Source organism: Oncorhynchus kisutch, linkage group LG9 (genome assembly GCF_002021735.2).
Source record: "Oncorhynchus kisutch isolate 150728-3 linkage group LG9, Okis_V2, whole genome shotgun sequence".
NCBI classification, from domain to species: domain Eukaryota; kingdom Metazoa; phylum Chordata; class Actinopteri; order Salmoniformes; family Salmonidae; genus Oncorhynchus; species Oncorhynchus kisutch.
Window position 1 is genome coordinate 10,852,274 of NC_034182.2, and position 21,101 is coordinate 10,873,374.

General features: G+C 46.1%; 1 protein-coding gene across 11 annotated transcripts in view; it reads left to right on the forward strand.

The window, feature by feature from the left end:
- Nucleotides 1–1,291: 1,291 nt before the first annotated feature.
- Nucleotides 1,292–21,101, forward strand: part of LOC109896307 (lymphoid-restricted membrane protein) — a 28,558-nt gene continuing 8,748 nt past the window's right edge. For 9 of the 11 annotated variants that reach the window (XM_031831852.1, XM_031831856.1, XM_031831858.1 and 6 more), the window contains exons 1-23: nucleotides 1,293–1,420; nucleotides 2,007–2,689; nucleotides 2,979–3,083; nucleotides 3,571–3,751; nucleotides 4,163–4,221; nucleotides 7,655–7,730; nucleotides 7,822–7,980; nucleotides 8,201–8,318; nucleotides 10,392–10,442; nucleotides 11,081–11,158; nucleotides 11,564–11,620; nucleotides 11,964–12,023; nucleotides 12,780–12,844; nucleotides 13,093–13,186; nucleotides 13,398–13,532; nucleotides 13,851–13,952; nucleotides 14,918–15,069; nucleotides 15,850–15,961; nucleotides 16,667–16,973; nucleotides 17,678–17,730; nucleotides 18,782–18,881; nucleotides 19,074–19,248; nucleotides 19,611–19,689. In XM_031831852.1, coding sequence (XP_031687712.1) covers nucleotides 2,038–2,689; nucleotides 2,979–3,083; nucleotides 3,571–3,751; nucleotides 4,163–4,221; nucleotides 7,655–7,730; nucleotides 7,822–7,980; nucleotides 8,201–8,318; nucleotides 10,392–10,442; nucleotides 11,081–11,158; nucleotides 11,564–11,620; nucleotides 11,964–12,023; nucleotides 12,780–12,844; nucleotides 13,093–13,186; nucleotides 13,398–13,532; nucleotides 13,851–13,952; nucleotides 14,918–15,069; nucleotides 15,850–15,961; nucleotides 16,667–16,973; nucleotides 17,678–17,730; nucleotides 18,782–18,881; nucleotides 19,074–19,248; nucleotides 19,611–19,689 — 2,970 coding nt within the window. In that variant the 5' untranslated portion in view covers nucleotides 1,293–1,420; nucleotides 2,007–2,037. Of the gene's footprint in view, nucleotides 1,421–1,990; nucleotides 2,690–2,978; nucleotides 3,084–3,570; nucleotides 3,752–4,162; nucleotides 4,222–7,654; nucleotides 7,731–7,821; nucleotides 7,981–8,200; nucleotides 8,319–10,391; nucleotides 10,443–11,080; nucleotides 11,159–11,563; nucleotides 11,621–11,963; nucleotides 12,024–12,779; nucleotides 12,845–13,092; nucleotides 13,187–13,397; nucleotides 13,533–13,850; nucleotides 13,953–14,917; nucleotides 15,070–15,849; nucleotides 15,962–16,666; nucleotides 16,974–17,677; nucleotides 17,731–18,781; nucleotides 18,882–19,073; nucleotides 19,249–19,610; nucleotides 19,690–21,101 lie in introns of all 11 variants that reach the window. The other 2 variants (XM_031831860.1, XM_031831853.1) reach the window with 2 other exon arrangements.

Consider the following 21,101-nt stretch of genomic DNA (forward strand, 5'->3'; position numbering starts at 1 on the left):
CAGATCAGTGGCAGTAGGGATGACCAGGGATGTTCTCTGTTTAGTGAGTTCACCAGATCAGTGGCAGTAGGGATGACCAGGGATGTTCTCTGTTTAGTGAGTTCACCAGATCAGTGGCAGTAGGGATGACCAGGGATGTTCTCTGTTTAGTGAGTTCACCAGATCAGTGGCAGTAGGGATGACCAGGGATGTTCTCTGTTTAGTGAGTTCACCAGATCAGTGGCAGTAGGGATGACCAGGGATGTTCTCTGTTTAGTGAGTTCACCAGATCAGTGGCAGTAGGGATGACCAGGGATGTTCTCTGTTTAGTGAGTTCACCAGATCAGTGGCAGTAGGGATGACCAGGGATGTTCTCTGTTTAGTGAGTTCACCAGATCAGTGGCAGTAGGGATGACCAGGGATGTTCTCTGTTTAGTGAGTTCACCAGATCAGTGGCAGTAGGGATGACCAGGGATGTTCTCTGTTTAGTGAGTTCACCAGATCAGTGGCAGTAGGGATGACCAGGGATGTTCTCTGTTTAGTGAGTTCACCAGATCAGTGGCAGTAGGGATGACCAGGGATGTTCTCTGTTTAGTGAGTTCACCAGATCAGTGGCAGTAGGGATGACCAGGGATGTTCTCTGTTTAGTGAGTTCACCAGATCAGTGGCAGTAGGGATGACCAGGGATGTTCTCTGTTTAGTGAGTTCACCAGATCAGTGGCAGTAGGGATGACCAGGGATGTTCTCTGTTTAGTGAGTTCACCAGATCAGTGGCAGTAGGGATGACCAGGGATGTTCTCTGTTTAGTGAGTTCACCAGATCAGTGGCAGTAGGGATGACCAGGGATGTTCTCTGGATAAGTGTGAGAATTGGATAATATTCTGTCCTGCTAAATATTCAAAATGCAACGAGTACTTTTGGGTGTCAGGGAAAATGTATGGCGTAAAAAGTACATTATTATTTTTAGGAATATTGTGAAGTAAAAGTTACAAAACTATCAATAGTACAATACAGATACCCCAAAAAACGTGCTTTAAAGTATTTTTACTTAAGTACTTTACACCACAGCAGGGCACTGTAATCAACTTCATAGACAACCCCCGTGGCCGGTGGTACGACGTATTTGTTGGTTTTTACCACTTTCTCCAATCACACATCTCCAATTGTGAATTTTTACACTGCAAAATAACTGACGTTCGACTGGTGAGTCTGTAGGTCTGTGATCAAATGGGGATGCAACAATATTATTGGCCACATAGGGTCAGTGTTGGCTTGGTTTTAGATGAGGGTTCTACCTCGTCCCTTTCAAATTGCATTCACGTCGCTCAAGCGCTTTGATTGATTTCTGAGTGTGGTTTGACTTTGAAGGCTTTATCAAGCGAATTGAGACTTCAACGAGGACTATTTACGTTGACAAAAGAGAGCTACACGGTAAAGAGAGGTTAGTAGCCTACATCAAAATCCAAGTATAAACTACGACAGTCTGTCGTTCATATTTATTGAAAAAATGAAAAGAAAATTGGCGTCAATTATTCATGGTAGTCGTTGTCATGCTATTTTGCATAACACAAGGCAACAACATTTTTGTCTTGTCAACAAAATATATATTAGGGTAACAATCACTCTTGTTAGTTTCATGTTTTTAGAAACATTTGTTAGTTTACAAAATATTTGATTTAATAATAAGTGTCCTTTCAGTTAGTGGCTCAAGTAAGCTCGTTATTTTTTATCCAGGTAGACTGCTGGTGTGCTGTTCTCTGTTGCTCCCATTTAAAAACTATAACCCTATACTCTACACACAAGAACGATATACTACAACAACCTCAATCAACAACTGTAGTCTATTTGGGATGTCTGAAATGTGATGAACTTGAAGTATGTGGTGTGATGGACTATCAGTATAATTCCTCTCCTTTCACCATGCCTGTCTCCTTTTTAATGATTTATTTTACCAGGCAGGTCAATTAAGCACAAATTAATATTTACAATGACGGTCGGTCTCCAATGACAGCCTCTCTCCTCTCTAGCTCTTGTCCTGTTGTCACCCCCTGCTCCAGCATGGACCTTGGAGTGACCCATCGCCAACGCCACAACCCTGTTGACAGCATCTGTCGTAAGCTGCAGACCATCCAGCGGCACGACCGTGAGGTTAACCCCTCCTCGCCCTTCCAGATCCCAAAATTCACTTCCAGCAGTTACGACAGCCCCCAGTCCGGCTTGCACCGCAACCTGGAAGTTATCATGAAGAAGCGCGAGAGGGAGGGGCTGTTAACCCCCAAGGGTTCATCCCAGCTTCCCAGGAGCTCCCACTGTCCCAACTCCACCCCTGTCAACCCCACCATGAACCCCCCAACCCCAGTCAATTCTACTTTCACAATCACCAGTAATCCCGGGGAGTGGAGGGGGGTAGGGGTGGGGTTAGGAGGGCAAGGGAGAGGATGGCAGAGGATCTGCTCCACCCCAGCTGTCCAGACTGGAGACACGGTTTTTAGCTTCTCTCACGGTCCCCAGTTTACTCAGCCTGAGGAGGGGACAGGGTCTGACGGCAGTGAGAGGCACAGGACCCCATCTCTGTCCCAAACTCACACACCTGCACATAGCCTGCTGTCCTATAACCTCAACTTCTGCTCTTCGGACGCCACTGCCAACCTGCTGCAGAGTGAACTGCCTTACCCAGCCCTGGTTGTCAAGAGACTGTCCATGGGAGATGGTAAGGGGAATACACACACTCACTGTGGGATTATGAAAGCACTGCTCAGTTCTCAGTGAACAATGATATCAATGGTGGATTATTGATCACAGCATTCCTCAGGCCTCTCACACACTCCTTTCCATTCGCCATCTCTTACACATTATGTGCATTTTATTATCTTGCCTCAAGGAAAGTTATGCAACTGACAGAGCAATCATGTTTCTTGGCCGCTAATGTCTGTTGATGGATTGGCGATTGGCCAGTGTAGTTACAGAACGTGTGTGTGTGTGTGTGTGTGTGTGTGTAGGAGCCATGTCCCCTGAGAACCAAAAGGAGATGGCTGAGGTCAGTCTGATCTGCGAAGAGGATTTATTAGACACCATTTTCCACGCTTGTGACACCCAGCGCAGAGGTACGCACTCACTCACATACAGTACTGAACTCTCAAAGTATCCAATATATATTGAACACAGAATTACACTGGGAATATCAAATCTAGCACATTGTGAAGTACACACACTTCTATCCAGACTCACAGTATCGAACACACACAGTAGGAGGCACAATCTCATACACACACTCACTGTGATAATGTTTTGTAAAAAAGGCAGTCAATAATTTGCTCCACTGGGGTGTAGCCAAGTCTGCTTTCTCTTCTTTGTTTGTGAAGCAGTCAATGACGTGGTACAAGTGCTCTAGATTCCCTGTGGGTGGTTCTCTTTACTGTCCTGTTTTGTTTACTGAAAGCTGTTACTGAAGAACCTCAGGCGGAGGAAGGAGATTGCTATGATGCCCGGGCCTTGGGAGGTCCCTTACCATGCTAGTTAACAGACTGACCACAGTAACCCAGTAAATTACTATGATAAAGACAGTAACCTGGCCCCCTCCTGCTCCTTCAGGTAAGGTGTATGTGTCTTGTATCGTGGACTACCTGCGCCACACCACCAGCCGTGGTTCTGAGGACAGTGGGCTGGAGGACCTGTGTAATATGCTGGACCCAGAGCACAAAGATGTCTCCATAGACTTGGACACCTACCACGCCATCATGAAGGAGTGGATAGATGACTGCAGAAAGAATGAGTACTGGAGCGGTTTTCTGTGTCCCCCAAATGGCACTCTTCCCTTTTTTAATAGTGCACTACTTTTAACCAGGGCTCTGGTCAAACGTAGTGCACTACTTTTAACCAGGGCTCTGGTCAAACGTAGTGCACTACATAGCAGTGCCTGTCATCTTGTCCCACATTTTCCTGTAGAGGGCGCTGTGTTCTAGTTCATGTGTTCTGTTGCAAGGGCAAATGGATACCAATTTTTGCAGCCGAATATGCTTATCAAAGAGCTTGTCTGTTAGATAAGCTTTTGCCACTTTTAGTGTGGTAACCGATACATTAACCTCTGCATTCCTGGCTGTGTGTGTAAGTAAGCCTGGGATATTGTGACTGTGTAATGTCATGTTTCTGGGTGTCTGTCTCCTTGTCTTCACCACAACTACAGGGACGACACACCAGAGGACCTGACTCAAGATTCTGTCAGACTCCGAGACAACCTGTCAGGTGAGTGTTGACACAGACATATACAGTTGAAGTCGGAAGTTTACATACACTTAGGTTGGAGTCATTAAAACTCATTTTTCAACCACGCCACAAATTTCTTGTTAACACACTTTAGTTTTGACAAGTCGGTTAGGACATCTACTTTGCATGACACAAGTCAAATTTCCAATAATTATTTACAGACAGATTATTTCACTTATAATTAAGTGTATCACAATTCCAGTGGGTCAGAAGTTTACATACGCTAAGTTGACTGTGCCTTTAAACAGCTTGGATGGAAAATTCCAGAAAATAATGTCATGGCTTTAGAAGCTTCTGATAGGCTTATTGACTTAATTTGAGTCATTTGGAGATGTACCTGTGGATGTATTTCAAGGCCTACCTTCAAACTCAGTGCCTCTTTGCTTAACATCATGGGAAATCAAAAGAAATCAGCCAAGACCTCAGAAAAAATGTTGTAGACCTCCACAAGTCTGGGAGCAATTTCCAAATGTCTGAAGGTACCACATACATCTGTACAAACAATAGTACGCAAGTATTAACACCATAGGACCACGCAGCCGTCATACCGCTCAGGATGGAGACACGTTCTGTCTCCTAGAGATGAACGTACTTTGAACGCAAATCAATCCCAGAACAACAGCAAAGGACCTTGTGAAGATGCTGGAGGAAACGGGTACAAAAGTATCTATATCCACAGTAAAACAAGTCCTATATCGACATAACCTGAAAGGCTGCTCAGCAAGGAAGAAGCCACTGCTCCAAAACCGCCATTAAAAAGCCAGACTACGGTTTTCAACTGCACATGGGGACAAAGATCGTACCTTTTGGAGAAATGTCCTTTGGTCTTATGAAACAAAAATAGAACTGTTTGGCTATAATGACAAATATGTTTGGAGGAAAAAGGTGGAGGCTTGCAAGCTGAAGAACACCCTCCCAACCGTGAAGCACGGTGGTGGCAGCATCATGTTGTGTGGGTGCCTTGCTGCAGGAGGGACTGGTGCACTTCACAAAATAGATGGCGTCATGAGGATGGACAATTAAGTGGATATATTGAAGCAACATCTCAAGACATCAGTCAGGAAGTTAAAGCTTGGTTGCAAATGGGTCTTCCAAATGGACAATGACCATACTTCCAAAGTTGTGACGAAATGGCTTAAGGACACCAAAGTCAAGGTATTTGAGTGGCCATCACAAAGCCCTGACCTCAATCCTATAGAAAATTTGGGCAGAACTGATAAAGCATGTGCGAGCAAGGAGGCTTACAAACCTGACTCAGTTACACCAGCTCTGTCAGGAGGAATCGGCCAAAATTCACCCAACTTATTGTGGGAAGCTTGTGGAAGGCTACCTGAAATGTTTGACCCAAGTTAGACAATTTAAAGGCAATGCTACCAAATACTAATTGAGTGTATGTAAACTTCTGACCCACTGGGAATGTGATGAAAGAAATACAGTGGGGCAAAAAAGTATTTAGTCAGCCACCAATTGTGCAAGTTCTCCCAGTTAAAAAGATGAGAGGCCTGTAATTTTCATCATAGGTACACTTCAACTCTGACAGACAAAATTAGAAAGAAAATCCAGAAGATCACATTGTAGGATTTTTTTATGAATTTATTTGCAAATTATGGTGGAAAATAAGTATTTGGTCAATAACAAAAGTTTATCTCAATACTTTGTTATATACCCTTTGTTGGCAATGACAGAGGTCAAACATTTTCTGTAAGTCTTCACAAGGTTTTCACACACTGTTGCTGGTATTTTGGCCCATTCCTCCATGCAGATCTCCTCTAGAGCAGTGATGTTTTGGGGCTGTTGCTGGGCAACACAGACTTTCAACTCCCTCCAAAGATTTTCTATGGGGTTAAGATCTGGAGACTGGCTAGGCCACTCCAGGACCTTGAAATGCTTCTTACGAAGCCCCTCCTTCGTTGCCCGGGCGGTGTGTTTGGGATCATTTTCATGCTGAAAGACCCAGCCACGTTTCATCTTCAATGCCCTTGCTGACAGGAGGAGGTTTTCACTCAAAATCTCACGATACATGGCCCCATTCATTCTTTCCTTTACACAGATCAGTCGTCCTGGTCCCTTTGCAGAAAAACAGCCCCAAAGCACGATGTTTCCACCCCCATGCTTCACAGTAGGTATGGTGTTCTTTGGATGCAACTCAGCATTCTTTGTCCTTCAAACACGACGAGTTGAGTTTTTACCACAAAGTTCTATTTTGGTTTCATCTGACCATATGACATTCTCCCAATCTTCTTCTGGATCATCCAAATGCTCTCTAGCAAACTTCAGACGGGCCTGGACATGTACTGGCTTAAGCAGGGGGACACGTCTGGCACTGCAGGATTTGAGTCCCTGGCGGCGTAGTGTGTTACTGATGGTAGGCATTGTTACTTTGGTCCCAGCTCTCTGCAGGTCATTCACTAGGTCCCCCCGTGTGGTTCTGGGATTTTTGCTCACCGTTCTTGTGATCACCCCACGGGGTGAGATCTTGCGTGGAGCCCCAGATCGAAGGAGATTATCAGTGGTCTTGTATGTCTTCCATTTCCTAATACTTGCTCCCACAGTTGATTTCTTCTAACCAAGCTGCTTACCTATTGCAGATTCAGTTTTCCCAGCCTGGTGCAGGTATACAATTTTGTTTCTGGTGTCCTTTGACAGCTCTTTGGTCTTGGCCATAGTGGAGTTTGGAGTGTGACTGTTTGAGGTTGTGGACAGGTGTCTTTTATACTGATAACAAGTTCAAACAGGTGCCATTAATACAGGTAACGAGTGGAGGACAGAGGAGCCTCTTAAAGAAGTTGTTACAGGTCTGTGAGAGCCAGACATCTTGCTTGTTTGTAGGTGACCAAATACTTATTTTCCACCATAATTTGCAAATAAATTCATTAGAAATCCTACAATGTGATTTTATGAATTTATTTTTCCACTTTGTCTGTCATATTTGAAATTTATCTATGATGAAAATTACAGGCCTCTCTCATATTTTTAAGTGGGAGAACTTGCACAATTGGTGATCCTAACTGACCTAAAATTGAATTTGTACTAGGATTAAATGTCAGGAATTGTGACAAACTGAGTTTAAATGTATTTGGCCAAGTTGTATGTAAACTTCCGACTTCGACTGTAGTCTGTCAGACTCTGAGACAACCTGTCAGGTGAGTTGACACAGACATTAGAGGACTAATCAGAGAAACGGATGAATGTTCTGAGGCTCAAAGTTTTTCCAGTTGTGGATTTTCTCTTGTACGATGTCTCCAAGTAGCCATGTTGCCCTCTCTCCATCTCTCTCTCTGTTCTCCATCTAAGAGAGCGTCTACTTCTGTCTCATTATTTGATCAAATCAATGTGTTTTCTCCCTCGTTCTCTAAACATAGATAATTTCTCTCCTTCTCTCACTCATCTCTCTCTGTCTTCTCTCCGTTAGTTAAGAGGTCTGTCCTGCTGAACATGACCTCAGGCAGTCTGGAGGCATTCGGAGGGGAGGTGTCACGAGCAGATCTGTAAGTAATGTTCGGGTGTGCGTGTGTGACATTGTCCAATTTCTACATTTGACTAACCGTGTTTTACCCTGTTGTGTGTATTCCTCCCCAGTGAGACGTCAGACCTGGTGTTCTGTGTGTCCGACCTGCAGTTCAGTAACCAGAAGCTTCAGCAGGAGGTGAGGAAGCTGAAGCAGAGCATGGAGACCATGGAGGACCATAACCAGAAACTAGCAGAGGAGAACGAGGAGCTCAAGTCACAGGCCAGACTGTAAGGATTGTACACACGCACACCAACAGATGCAGACACACACGCGGTCACACATGCACTTTTTAAAATGCCTATCTTCCTATTCAATTCTCCTTAATTTAACCTCCTATTAGGCCTCTCTCTCACACACACACACACACACACACACACACACACACACACACACACACACACACACACACTCATCCCCAATTATAATGTCCCTCTCTCCCCCCTGTAGAGGCCAGCAGCTGGCGCAGAAGGAGAAGATGTTGAAGGATGAGGTGGAGGAGATGAAGATGAGTCTGAGCTGTACAGAGGAGGGCAGAGCCAGGGCCTCGGCTCAGTGTAAACATATGGTATATATACACACACACCATGTCCACTGTTATGCTATTCAACCATCGACACTGAACAAAACGCAACATGCAACAATTTCAAAGATTTTACAGAGTTACAGTTTATATAAGGAAATCAGTCGATTTTAAATAAATTCATTAGGACCTAATCTATGGAGTTCATATGACTGGGAATACAGATATGCATCTGTTGGTCACAGATACCTTAAAGAAAAGGTAGGGGGCTTGGATCAGAGAACCAGTCGGTATCTAGTGTGCCACCATTAATGCGGCGAGACACATCTCTTTCGCATAGAGTTGATCAGACTGTTGATTGTGGAATGTTGTCCCACTCTTCAATGGCTGTGTGAAGTTGCTGGATATTGGCGGGAACTGGAGCCCGCTGTTGTATACGTCGATCCAGAGGATCCCGAACTTGCTCAATGTGTGACATGTTTGAGTATGCAGGCCATGGAAGAACTGGGACATTTTCAGCTTCCCGGGAATTGTGTGCATGTCCTTGCAACATGGGGCCGTGCATTATGTTGAAACATGAGGTGATGGCGGCTGATGAGTGACATGACAATGAGCATCAGGATCTCGTCACTGTGTCTCTGTACATTCAAATTGCCATCGATTTAAATGCAATTGTCTTCGTTGTCCATAGCTTACAGTATGCCTGCCCATAGCATAATCCCATCTCCTCCATGGGGCCCTCTGTTCACAATGTTGACGTCAGCAAACACCTCGCCCACACAACGCCGTACTGTCTGCCATCTGCCCGGTACAGTTGAAACAGGGATTCATCCGTGAAGAGCACATTTCTCCAGTGGTCATCAAAAAGGTGAGAATTTGCCCACTGAAGTTGGTTACGGCACCGAACTGCAGTCGGGTCAACACCCTGGTGAGGACTACGAGCACTCCGATGAGCTTCCCTGAAAAGGTTTGTGCAGACGTTCTTCAGTTGTGCAAACCCACAGTTTCATTAGCTGTCTGTGTTTGGTCTCAGATGACCCGCAGGTGAAAAATACCGGATGTGGAGGTCCTGAGCTGGCATTGTTACACGTGGTCTGTGGTTGAGGCCAGTTGGACGTACTGTCAAATTCTCTAAAACGATGGAGTCGGCTTATGGTAGAGGAATTAACATTCAATTCTCTGGCAAAAGCTCTGGTGGACATTCCTGCAGTCAGCATGCCAGTTGCATGCACTCTCAACTTGACACATCTGTGGCATTGTGTTGTGACAAAACGGTACATTTTAGTGGCCTTTTATTGTCCCCAGCACAAGGTGCACCTATGTAATATCATGCTGTTTAATCGGCTTCTTGATATGCCACACCTGTCAGGTGGACGGATTATCTTGGCAATGGAGAAATGCTCACTAATAGGGATGTAAACAATTTCGTGCACAACATTTGAGACAAATACATGGGAATGGAACATTTTATGTGATCTTTTATTTTTAGCTCATAAAACATGGGACCAACACTTTACATTATATTTTTGTTCAGTGTATATTGAAAACAGGTGCTTCCACACAGGTGTGGTTCCTAATGCCCCCATTCACAAGGCACGAGTGGTCACTGAATGGTTTGATGAGAATGAAAACGATTTTAACCATATGTCATGGCAGGTAGCTTAGTGGTTAGAGCGTTGGGCCAGTAACCGAAAGGTTGCTGGATCAAATCCCCGAGCTGACAAGGTCTGTTGTTCTGCCCCTGAACAAGGCAGTTAATCTGCTGTTCCCCGGTAGGCCGTCATTGTAAATAAGAATTTGTTCTTAACTGACTTGCCTAATTAAATGAAGGTTCAATTTAAAAAAATCTGTTACCAGATCTCAACCCAATTGAACACTTAAGGGAGATTCTGGAGCAGCGCCTGAGACAGCATTTTCCACCACAACCAACAAAACACCAAATTATGGAATTTCTCATTGAAGAAGGGTGTCGCATCCCTCCAATAGTGTGCCAGGCACTTGTAGAATCTATGCCAAGGTGCACTGAAGCTGGCTCGTTATGGTGTTTAATTTGGCAGTTACCTGTATGCAACTATACAATGTCCAGAGCCATATACTAACCCAACATCTCCCCAACAGGAGAGAGAGAACCAGAGTCTGATTGCAAAGATAAGCTGTCTTCAGGATGAGGTACTGTACTGGATACCTTTCTCTCTGCACACAGAACCCCTTTTGGCAAGATCTACATTGATCCTGGGTCATTTCATTACTTTATCATGAATTTAATCGGAGGCACCTAGAAGGTCCCTCAAGTGCTTCCATGTGGTTGTCATTCCTTTAATGAGAGATGGATTTGGTGGCAAGTCATCAGGAGAGTGCTTTCCGACCAATCAGTGTCATTGATCAGGGAAGTGGCTACTAGGGCGACACAACAACAAAGCAGCAGGACTACCTGCTTCCCCTGGGAACTTCCCCTCTGCTGTTTTCCCAGGATCAAGGACAGTGTTTCCCGACCCTGGTCCTCGAGTACCTCCAATGGTACACAGTTTCGTTGTAGCCCTTGACAAACACACCCCATTCAACTAATTGTGGGCTTGACGATTAGTTGACAAGATGACTCCGATGTGTCACAATATAAATGTGTACTGTTGGGAGTACTGGAGGACCAGGTTTGGAAAACACCGATTTAGGAAATGCCATTCCATAGCTATCTAGTCTTATGTACCTTGTCTGCTGTTAGGTGACATGGTAGGGTCAAATAATCCATCTCTTTTGGGTAGAATTACTCATCTCTCCCTCCTCCTACCCCCCTCTACCTTTTGGACTAGAACATCAAGGTCACCATGGAGATGGATGACCTCCAGAAGAGGATGATTGAACTGTGTGACCTAAATGCTGAGCTGCAGGTGGGTCCACATAACTGTTGTGTGTCTGCAGTGAATAAAAGCTATTGTACCATCGAGGGAATAAGCCATTCAAGGTAGGCAACTGGAAAGCGGTTTCCTGGAAACAGATTAAGCCTAGTTCTCGCCAACAACAACAAAAATCACTTTCAATTAAGGTTCTCAGTTTAGAATGCTTCTTAGCAATCTGTTTCTGGTCAACTGCACCTAGAAGTAAAATAAAGGCTGTGATAATGTTTGTTTTGCCTTTCATGGTCTTCTGAAAAGGCCTGGAGTGCAGTGCTATGGACCTACGTAACTGGCTTTTTAGGATCAAAGTGATCCCAACGCCTGCTTCTGATTGGTCTGTCTGTGTCCTGGATGAGTGCCAGCGGTGTCATGGTGGAGTGTCTGTTCTCTCATCCACAGGTCCAAAACCATTCCTTCGATGCGGTCGTGAGTGAAAAGGAAGCCCTCATACTCCAGGTCAGTATCATCTGAATAAAAAAACAAACATTTTCTTTCTAGTACTTTTGTTCAATATCTGTTCAGTAATGAATAAAGCTGTATCATTATTGTAGCTGTGCTGTCCCCTACATTCGCCATGGTAACACGGCTGTACAAAGCGAAAGTCGCATTGTAGATTGGGTCCTGAGATCAGTAATAACCCAGGCTTCAGGGCATGGAAGCCTTCTGATCTTAAATTTTTTTGATCTGTTCATTCATATGACTGTACATTCAGAACGTTTCTAAGACATTGTCCTGGGGGAAATATGATATTGTTGATGAAAATCAAAAATATTGCTGTCGTGTTGTCGCCCCTCTACAGAAGTGCAGACAGATTGAGGAGCTGAAGGGTGCCGTGGTGGAGTACTCGTCGGTCACAGAGGTGAGGAGGCTGTCTGGAAATCTTTACCCTATCCCAAATCTCCCCTTAGCCGCTACTCCCATGCACCAGATCATAAAGGAGTGGATGGGTACAAGCGACAACACTGTATCCCACTGCTCTGAACTGCCGACCAGAGAGCTCTGCAAAAGTATTTGTCAGGCCTCCCGAGTGGCGCAGTCGTCTAAGACACTGCATCGCAGTGCTAGCTGTGCCACTAGAGATTGTGGGTTCGAGTCCAGGCTCTGTGGCAGCCGGGAGACAGGGAGACCCATGGGGTGGTGCACAATTAGCCCAGCGTAGTCTGGGTTAGGGGAGGGTTTGACCGGCAGGGATGACCTTGTCCCATCGCACACTAGCGACTCCTGTGGCGGGCCGGACGCAGTGCATGCTGACACGGTTGCCAGGTGCACAGTGTTTCCTCCGATACATGGATGCTTCTGGGTTAAGTGGGCATTGTGTCAAGAAGCAGTGCAGCTTGGTTGGGTTGTGTTTCGGAGGGCGCATGGCTCTCGACCTTCACCTCTCCCGGTTCCATACGGGAGTTGCAGCGATGAGACAAGACCGTAACAACCAATTGGATACCACGAAATTGGGGTGAAAAGGGGGTATTAAAAGTATTTCTGTCTCTCTCTCTCAGCAGTGCACTATGATTATCCATGCCTTTCTGTCTATCTGTCAGCTGCAGTGAATATGTATTAGCTGCAGCAGTAGTGTTATCTAACCGTGTTTGATGTCTGTTGTTGTTGTCTCTGACAGCTGTTGAGAGCAGACAAAACCAAGCTGGAGAGACAGATGCACATGATGCAGCCAGACTTGGCAGTGTAAGTACACTGTACTAGAGATGGCACCTTGGAATATTCTAGTAGCAGGATTGGGGAATGATGTGTATTCTCTCTGTTGTCCTTTTGTCTTCGTATTTTGTTCTGTTTGGTTTGCTCTCTCTCTCTCTCTCTCTCTCTCTCTCTGCCGTGAAGCCGTCTTTTCTCTGTGGAGTGGAATGACATTCTTTTTTTTCTCCTTTCTCATTCTGTCTCTTTGCATTCTCGCTCCCTCTATCTCCCTCTTGCAGTGCAGGTCTCTCCCTGTCGGTGGCGTACAGGTTGAACCAGAGCACTTCAGGATCCCTGCAGACAGAACTGGCCCTTGCTCAAACACCTCCGGAGGTCAGTTAAATATATCCCCTCGTTCCATGTTTGAGGCCTGTGAGTTGAACACCTGCTCTCTCTGTTTGAGTACGCTCACACCTTCGAGGACCAACCCCACTGTATTCACCCAAAACATCAGCTCCAGGGACCCTATTAGGCTGTAGTATACTGACACCATCAGCCTATCCCCTTCAGGGTTAATGACCAAGTCGTGTTGTTTTATTTCCAGGGTGCGGAGTGTGTGTCGCCGCTGAGCTTTGCATCTGCGCTAGATGAGACTCTGGACAGGGAGGTGTTACTGCTCCTGCAGGGCCCCACACCTGACCAGATGTCCCTGGAGTTCAAGAGCCTCGTTAACAAACTGGTACTGTATACAGTAGATACAGCAGACATTGTCCCAATTGTACACTATAGATACAGCAGTCCTGATAATTCATTATATATCTTCAGCCCTTACTGTCCTAATTATGCACTCAATACACTATGCAGGGACTGGTATCTAACCAGCACACATTTTAAAAGCAGTGTGCATGGAGAAAATGACTTTGTGTGCGTCTATGATGTCATTGTTCTTTGACTATGCGGTGTAGATACATTACTAATTTTCTTCCATAGCAAACTAAATTTGATTATTACTTAAAGTAGTTACGCCTGAAACACATGTTTTTCTGTTTGTTTTCAGAAGAGAGATTTTAAGGACGAGGGCCTCTCCGTCTTGTCAACACTCAGAGGACTCATACACCACTATGGAGGACCAGGGGCTAGTAACGACCCCAGACTGCAGGTGAGGGGCATCCACACCCACCCACACACTATCTTGATCTCTCTCTCGTGCGTTCGCACACACACACTAGAGAGCCATTAGAGTGGGTGTATCAACCCGCTATCTAGCCCGGTGGTAGAGGAGGATGTTACTGAGTCACTCTGTACCAGAGAACTCTCCATATTCTCCTGTGTGTGTAGGTGTTTGTCTGTGCGTAGGCATGCTGGGGGTCAAATATGTGTGCCAAAGCGGAGGTTGGTGTTTCTCTAGGTTCAGAGATGCAAGAGAAGAAAGCAAATCCATTTTGGTTTTCCATCATATTGCTTTTCACTTATCCTGTTCTTTCAGATCAGTGCAGAATGCAGATACAGGAAATGAGACAAGGAAAAGAGCAATTAGGCTATTGAGATGCACCCTACTGAGTTCAATGTAGGGAGGAGTTTGAGCTGAATAGGACTCTCTCTGCTCGTAGTTTTTATAGGATTACATAATATGGCCATTCTCTCTCGCTGTCTTCTCTCCAGAGATCTCTAATCTACAATGTTATATAACTATCTCTAGCCCATCAATGCCTATTAATGCTGTGCGGCTCAGTGTGCTGTAGCGTAAATGCAGTCTCTCTCAACACACACACACACACACACGCACGCTCTCCCCCTCTTCCTGCTCTCTCGTTCTCTCTTTGTCGCCTCCCTCTGCCCCCCCCTGACTCTCTTTTTCATTCCCCCTCTCTCTCTCCCTGTCACTCTCTTCACTCCCTTTCCTCTCTCCCACCTCCTTTCTCTCTCCAATCTGCATTCGTCAGACACGTCCACAGTAAACATTCTTCATGTGTAAAGAGTGAGTGCAGTAGTGTCACTGACTGTGACTAAGAGATGGACACACTTTACTGTATGTCTAGTACTGCTGGATAGACTATCGGTCTGACTGCCGGAGACCCAGCAGCTCCAGAAAGAGGCCGACTCCCTGCCCTTTCTTTCCCCCAGGCGGTGCAGTCTGAGCTGGATCAGAGGAGGTCAGAGTGGGGCCTCAGCCTGGAGCAGTTGGACCAGTACACCGACTCCCTGGAGAAAGAACTGATCAAGATGGCCAGCAACATAAGGAGGTCCCGCACTGAGATACTACACCTGTCTGTCAGGTGAGTGGGGGTTGAGTGTGTGTGTGTGTGCCTGTTGGAAGTGAGGGTCAAGAGGAACTGGTGCTGCTCTTCTCTCACTGGTCAAGTAGGTTTTGCGGGTCTTGTATAAGAGAGGGTTTACAGTGTGGAGGGAGGGGCTGTCATTGTCTAAGATACTACCCTGTGGCAGGAGGGATCTAGGGAGGAATCTGGTCATATTTGTCTGCTTCTCTGTGCTCTGGGTCTGTCTGGGTGACCTCTAACCTGTCTAAGTAGTGGTTGGGTCCTGGCCCAGTATGGCTCTCTGTCTGTAGCTGCCTCACTGCCACGTGGGCCCGTTCCACACAGCCGCCCTGCTCTGGAGGATAAAAGGGGGAGGGGGGGGCCGTTATCAGGCCAGGCTGTGGGAACGTTGTCTGGGCTAGCCAGCTGTGCACAGGCCCTCTAAACTACTCTGGACTACTCTTGGACTGGGTGTTAGAAGCTGTCCGATACTGGGAGTTAGGGGCTCTCCAGAGCTCCTGCCATCCTCGTACAGGCTGGGCAACAGCAGCATGGGACACTGCATGGGCCTGCGGATTGGGTACAGTATGTTATGTTATGGACCCTTCACTATGCTGTCAATGGGCTGGGTGAGAGTGGTGAATCTGTTCATTTGCTTTGTAGTCACTGGATGCATGATTATTTGTGGCTAGTGACCATTTTATCTTTGACTTTAGGGTAGACTGATGGGGGGGGGGTGTTGCTTTCACGTGTCTCTGTGTAAATATGTGTGTAATCTACGTGGGTCCGTCCATGCAGGGTTCAGGAGCAGGAGAATCAGAAGCAGCAGCTGCGTGAAGAGTTGGACCAGCTAAATACCCCGGGGGACAGCAGGGAGGCCAGCTGCCAGACCCCCGACGAAGACCCACAGGTAGGAGGGAGAGGGAGGGATACAGAGATGGAGGGAGGGACGAGGTAGACAGGACAGCAGTGAGGCTAGCTGTGAAACCCCTGACCCTGATGATCCACAGGTAGGACTAATTGAGAGATGGGGCGACATGGGGGAAGAGGTGGTGTCCCCTGTGCGCCACAGATGACATGTAGCTTTTGAATTTCTAGAATATATTGTTGTATGAAGATAGGAAAAAGTTAGCTTTTCACTCAACTTGTCTGCGAGAAAAAGATGTCGGGTATAATGGATATTGGGCTACTGTTGGGACTCAGGCATTGAGAGCCATGGAACATAGCAGAGAATAGAACTCTGATTCAGATGGTGAATAGTTGTGTAACTTTGGAGTACGTTTTCCATCCAGATGGAGAGGCTATTTAATAGACGCTGAAGGATGGAGTGGGAGGCTGTGTGGACACTTTGCACACTTTCTGATCAGGAAAAAATATTCTGTGTTCATCTCTCTCCTATTCTGCGATGTTATTTTGTGAGTGCCTTTATTGTCTATTGCCCATAGGCACAGGTCTAAGATCAGTTTACCATCACGTGCTCTTTGGTGTCTAGGCAGAGTTACTGGAAAACCTCTGACAACTTCTGATGTGAAAAATGCATTAGAAATAGATTGGATTGATTGACCTTACATCAATTACCTGAACAGGTTTTAATTCAGCTTATTTACTTTCTCAGGCTGGGGAGGACCTGGACTGGGACGAGGAGTTTGTCCTCCAAGACTTCCTGAAGAACGAGGGGGTGGAGACGTACAGGGACTTCAAGAGTCAGGAGACAGGCCCGACGGACGGGAGGACGGACGAGGACAGACTGACGGAGAGAGGGGATCAGCCTGGAGAGGGGGAGGAGGAGGAGGAGGAGGTGGGGGAGAGGTGGACCGTGGTGGGGGGAGAGGGACAGGAGGGGGGACCGAGGGGGTTCTCCCTTCTCTCTCCTCTCTTAGAAAAAAGTGAACCCGACCAGGCGGAGGGAGAGGATCTGAGAGGTGAGTAGGATTCCACAGATTAGTAATGATCATGATATCGTATTATAACTCCATATTGGGCTGTATTTTAGTGAGTTTACAGGAGTTCCTGTAAGGTCTTTCTCTATGGCACTGGGTAAACCAGGGGTTAGTGAGTCCGTCAAAAGCCTGTGTGGATTACCCCTGTAATCCCTGGAGTCACAGAGCACTCAGCCACCCTTGAAGAATCAGGCCCAGACACCCACCAAGCCCTCTGGGGTTTGTGGCAAGGACAGCCATAGATGGCCAGGGTCTCCTGATAGGGACCTGTGTGTGTGTGTCCTGGTTAAAAGCCCCTAGACGGCCCAGCCTGGTGTGTGTGTGTGTGTAGCTGTTCGCTGGCAAGTCTTCTAGGCCCCAGCCTTCTATGGCCGGGTGTTAAAGTCATCCAAACCTAGTGGAAGTGTTCAGTAATCCCCAGTGGTCTCCCTGCATCACTGGCTGCCAGAACCCAAAGAATGTGGTTATTACTGCCTCTCCACTCTAACACAGACAGGGAGTTTAATGGTCTAATATTATGGTCCAATATGGTAGTGGGTGGGGCTTAGTTTGACCTTGCCAGTGACCCCAGCTGAATATCACAGAGATGATTGATCAACTTTAACTAATTAGCTTTTCTTCTTCCTTCCTGTCTCTCTCTCCCCCTCCCTCCCTATCTCTACCCCCCCTCTGCCCTTTTCTCTCAGAAACCACAGCGTCAACAGACAGTGACCAGTGGGTGAACAGTCTATCCCCACAGGTAGATGCCAGTCTTTAAAACCTATTACTGTGGATGTACTCTTACTGTGTCAGTGTGCTTTAAAGCGATTCTCTGGATTAGTTTGGTGGTTATCCACTCCAGACTTAAAAGACTGAACTATATAATCATATCAAAAAAGGCACGTTTTTGAGGGGTTGCCCTCGTCGTGCGTTTTGTGAATGGAACACAGCTCTGTCGCTGTTAAGGTTTGACTGGTGGTTGTTTTTCATTATAAAAATAATGGGTGTTCATTTGAGTAGAACCCCACCTTGGAACATAGCTTTGAATGGGGATGTAGATCTACGTAGTCGTCGGAGTGCATGTGATGACGATGACAGTTTTAAGAGGCCACTTCTTCCTTTGGTGCTGGTGGGCAGGAAAAGGGGAAATGGTCATAAGCCCCGTTCAAGTGCTTTGAACATGCATCCTTCCCTCACCTCTTCCTTGAATGAATCACCTATCTATCCTGGTCACTTAGGTTTTGTGTAGCTTTTTCCAGTCCTCTCATGTCTGATCAGTGACCACTCCAAGGAAGGAACACAGGAAGGAAGCATTTTAAGAGTATTGGAACAGGAGCAGAAGTGTTAACCACACCTCTGTGAGTAGACAACAGGACATGGACCAATCTAGGCTGGAACACACTCTTTCCTTCCATCTTCCTCTCTCATACTTTTTTACTTTCCTCCCACTTGACAAAGCTCATACAACCTTGCTTTTATTTGACGACCAAATGGACTTATTTGCGAATGTCACTAGTTCTAGATAGACACGACAGAATGGCTCATCTTCTGAAGTCAAGCTTTCTTACTTAATCGGATCGATAGGGAATGGACAGGGACTCACACGGACACAGAGGTGATATAAGAGGTTGTTTTTTATGCTTTGTTGTTGGGTAAGCAAAGGCATTGTTGCTTGCCAGTCTATCGCTATATCCTTTCACATTAACTGAATGGACAGGTGGCTGTTATGTATTCATGCTCGTCTGTTTATCATATTCATACTCTTTTCTTCTTAAAAAAAAAATAATAAATCTGTATGTGTTGTGCCTCAGGGTGCCAAACTACCAGAATGCTTTGGGCCTGAGGACACCCACCAGCAGGCTGTTGACACCGAGGAGCATCCACTCCCTCCCTCCCACTCTTCTCTATTGGGTAAGACCAACTCTGTCTCCATCACACCCTCTCTTCCTCCCCTCTGATCAGTCTTTCTCTCTCTGCTCCATGCAATCCCTGACTCACTCTAGCCTGCAAATATAGCAAATTAGTATTTCTCTTCAGGCATTCAGTTGGATGGCCCTCTCCAATGCCATTTCACTAATGACTCCTACTCACCATTTTGTCCAGATACAATGAGCCCTGACACCATAGTGCCTCTTCTTCAAGACACACCTCAGCCTGGCTCACCAGAACATGACAGGACTGTCACTGCTGGGAACAGTCCACCCCCCAGGCTGGCTGAGATGGTAGCTCCCAGCTGCACTTACCCTGTGATGGATGAGACCATTTTACTGACTGGAAGGTGAGAACGGAGCTCTCAGTGGCTTTTACAGTACAGTTGTAGTTTCTGTGTGTGTGAGTGCACTGTAGCACGCTTCTCTTCCTTTGGACACATTTGCCAGTCAAATTAGTGTTTTCCAAGCTGTGAGGAGGGAAATGTTGGCTGTGTAATTGGGCCCCTTTAGCGATACTTTGCATACCCACGGTGCACCTGTAATCGGGGCTGGGGCAGTGACCGCTCTCATAGGTTGGTTCAGTCACAGTCAGTGAACCCAGCTGCTTCCTACTATCTGAGAGAGAGAGAGAAACACCCACCAAAACATTTATAATTTCTCTGGTTGGGCTCCAAGCGACACTGATTTTTCACCTTTCTCTCTGGGTCAGCCCCCAGCAGACAGATGGCAGTGGAAGAGGAAAAGGAGGAGAGGACAACATCACCTCAACCAATATGAGTGACGCGCAGGTCAGTACAATACACAGAAAGTATTTTACGGATGGGGAAACTAACTTCCTTCATTGACAGTCACAGCCACTGTGACACCATCTCTCTCTCCTCTTGACTTCCCCTTTTCTATCGCTTGCTCTTTCCCTCTCTCTGTCTTTTACTCTCTCTGTTCATTGGTGTTGTGGATGGGATGGAGGGGTATGGACAGGGGCTGGTCGGCTGAGGGCTGTGCCCAGAGACGAAGGGGTTAGGGTGGAGGAGGACCATGGTCCCTAACTCCTGTGTGAGTATTCTGCCCCAATTGCTTCACTGCACTGTAAACTTTGCCAAAAGAGGCAAGTATGGCTTATTTGGTTCCTAGCTCCAGATTGTGCACATATGTTATGTCTGTGTAATAATGTAGTCTTCATCTTTATGTGTATACCATTGTGCAGTCTACTGTAAACCTTTCTCTATATTTTCTGAGACGGTTTGTGTTTGGTTATTTCAGTCTTGTTACAGGGGTTAGCTGTGATTCAATCCGCAGAGACAGGCATGCTATTTCTGTTATTCCAGTCTCCTGCTCTGTGTAGGCACAGCGGAGTGGCACTCCTGTGAGAAATGTTTCCAGGGGGAGCCAACAAATTTCTTCCAATCGAGTTGAGAGTGCAAGTTTCTTCTGTCTGTGGTGTGGTTAGCGCTGGATCTATCTGTCAGTTTGGTAGACTGGAGAGTAGTGAGAGAGCAGGTAGCCTAGCAGTTAGAGCTGGATCTGTCTGTCATTTTGGTAGACTGGAGAGTAGTGAGAGAGCAGGTAGCCTAGCGGTTAGAGCTGGATCTGTCTGTCAGTTTGGTAGACTGGAGAGTAGTGAGAGAGCAGGTAGCCTAGCAGTTAGAGCTGGATCTGTCTGTCAGTTTGGTAAACTGGAGAGCAGGTAGCCTAGCGGTTAGAGCATTGGGCAAGGAACCGAAAGGTTGCTAGTTTGAATCCCTGAGCCAGGTGAAAAATCTGTCTGTGCCATTGAGCAAGGCAGTGAACCCTAATTGCTGAAGGGTAGCCATTGATGCCTGAACCTTGAGCCATCTCTATGTGTATTTAATTATAATTGTTATTATTATTATGTATCTCTTTGTAGGCTAGTAATCAACAGTTTGACTTATGTGAGTTTTTTTTAAACCCAGTTAACAACAATAACCAGGATCCCAGGACTGTCTCATTCTTCACATTTCCAGGAATCAAAATATGACAAGACCCAGGAAATGACAATATTTTTCCCCAATGTCGCACTAACGCAATTCCACAAAATATACATGTGCAGCATCAGATTGGCAAAAAATAAAATAGCACATTATCAAAGCAGGTTGTTGCATGGAAGCCAAACATGTTTACTAAACACAAAGTCGCCATCAATTCAAGTCACGCACATAATTGACACTGCCGGACTGCACAC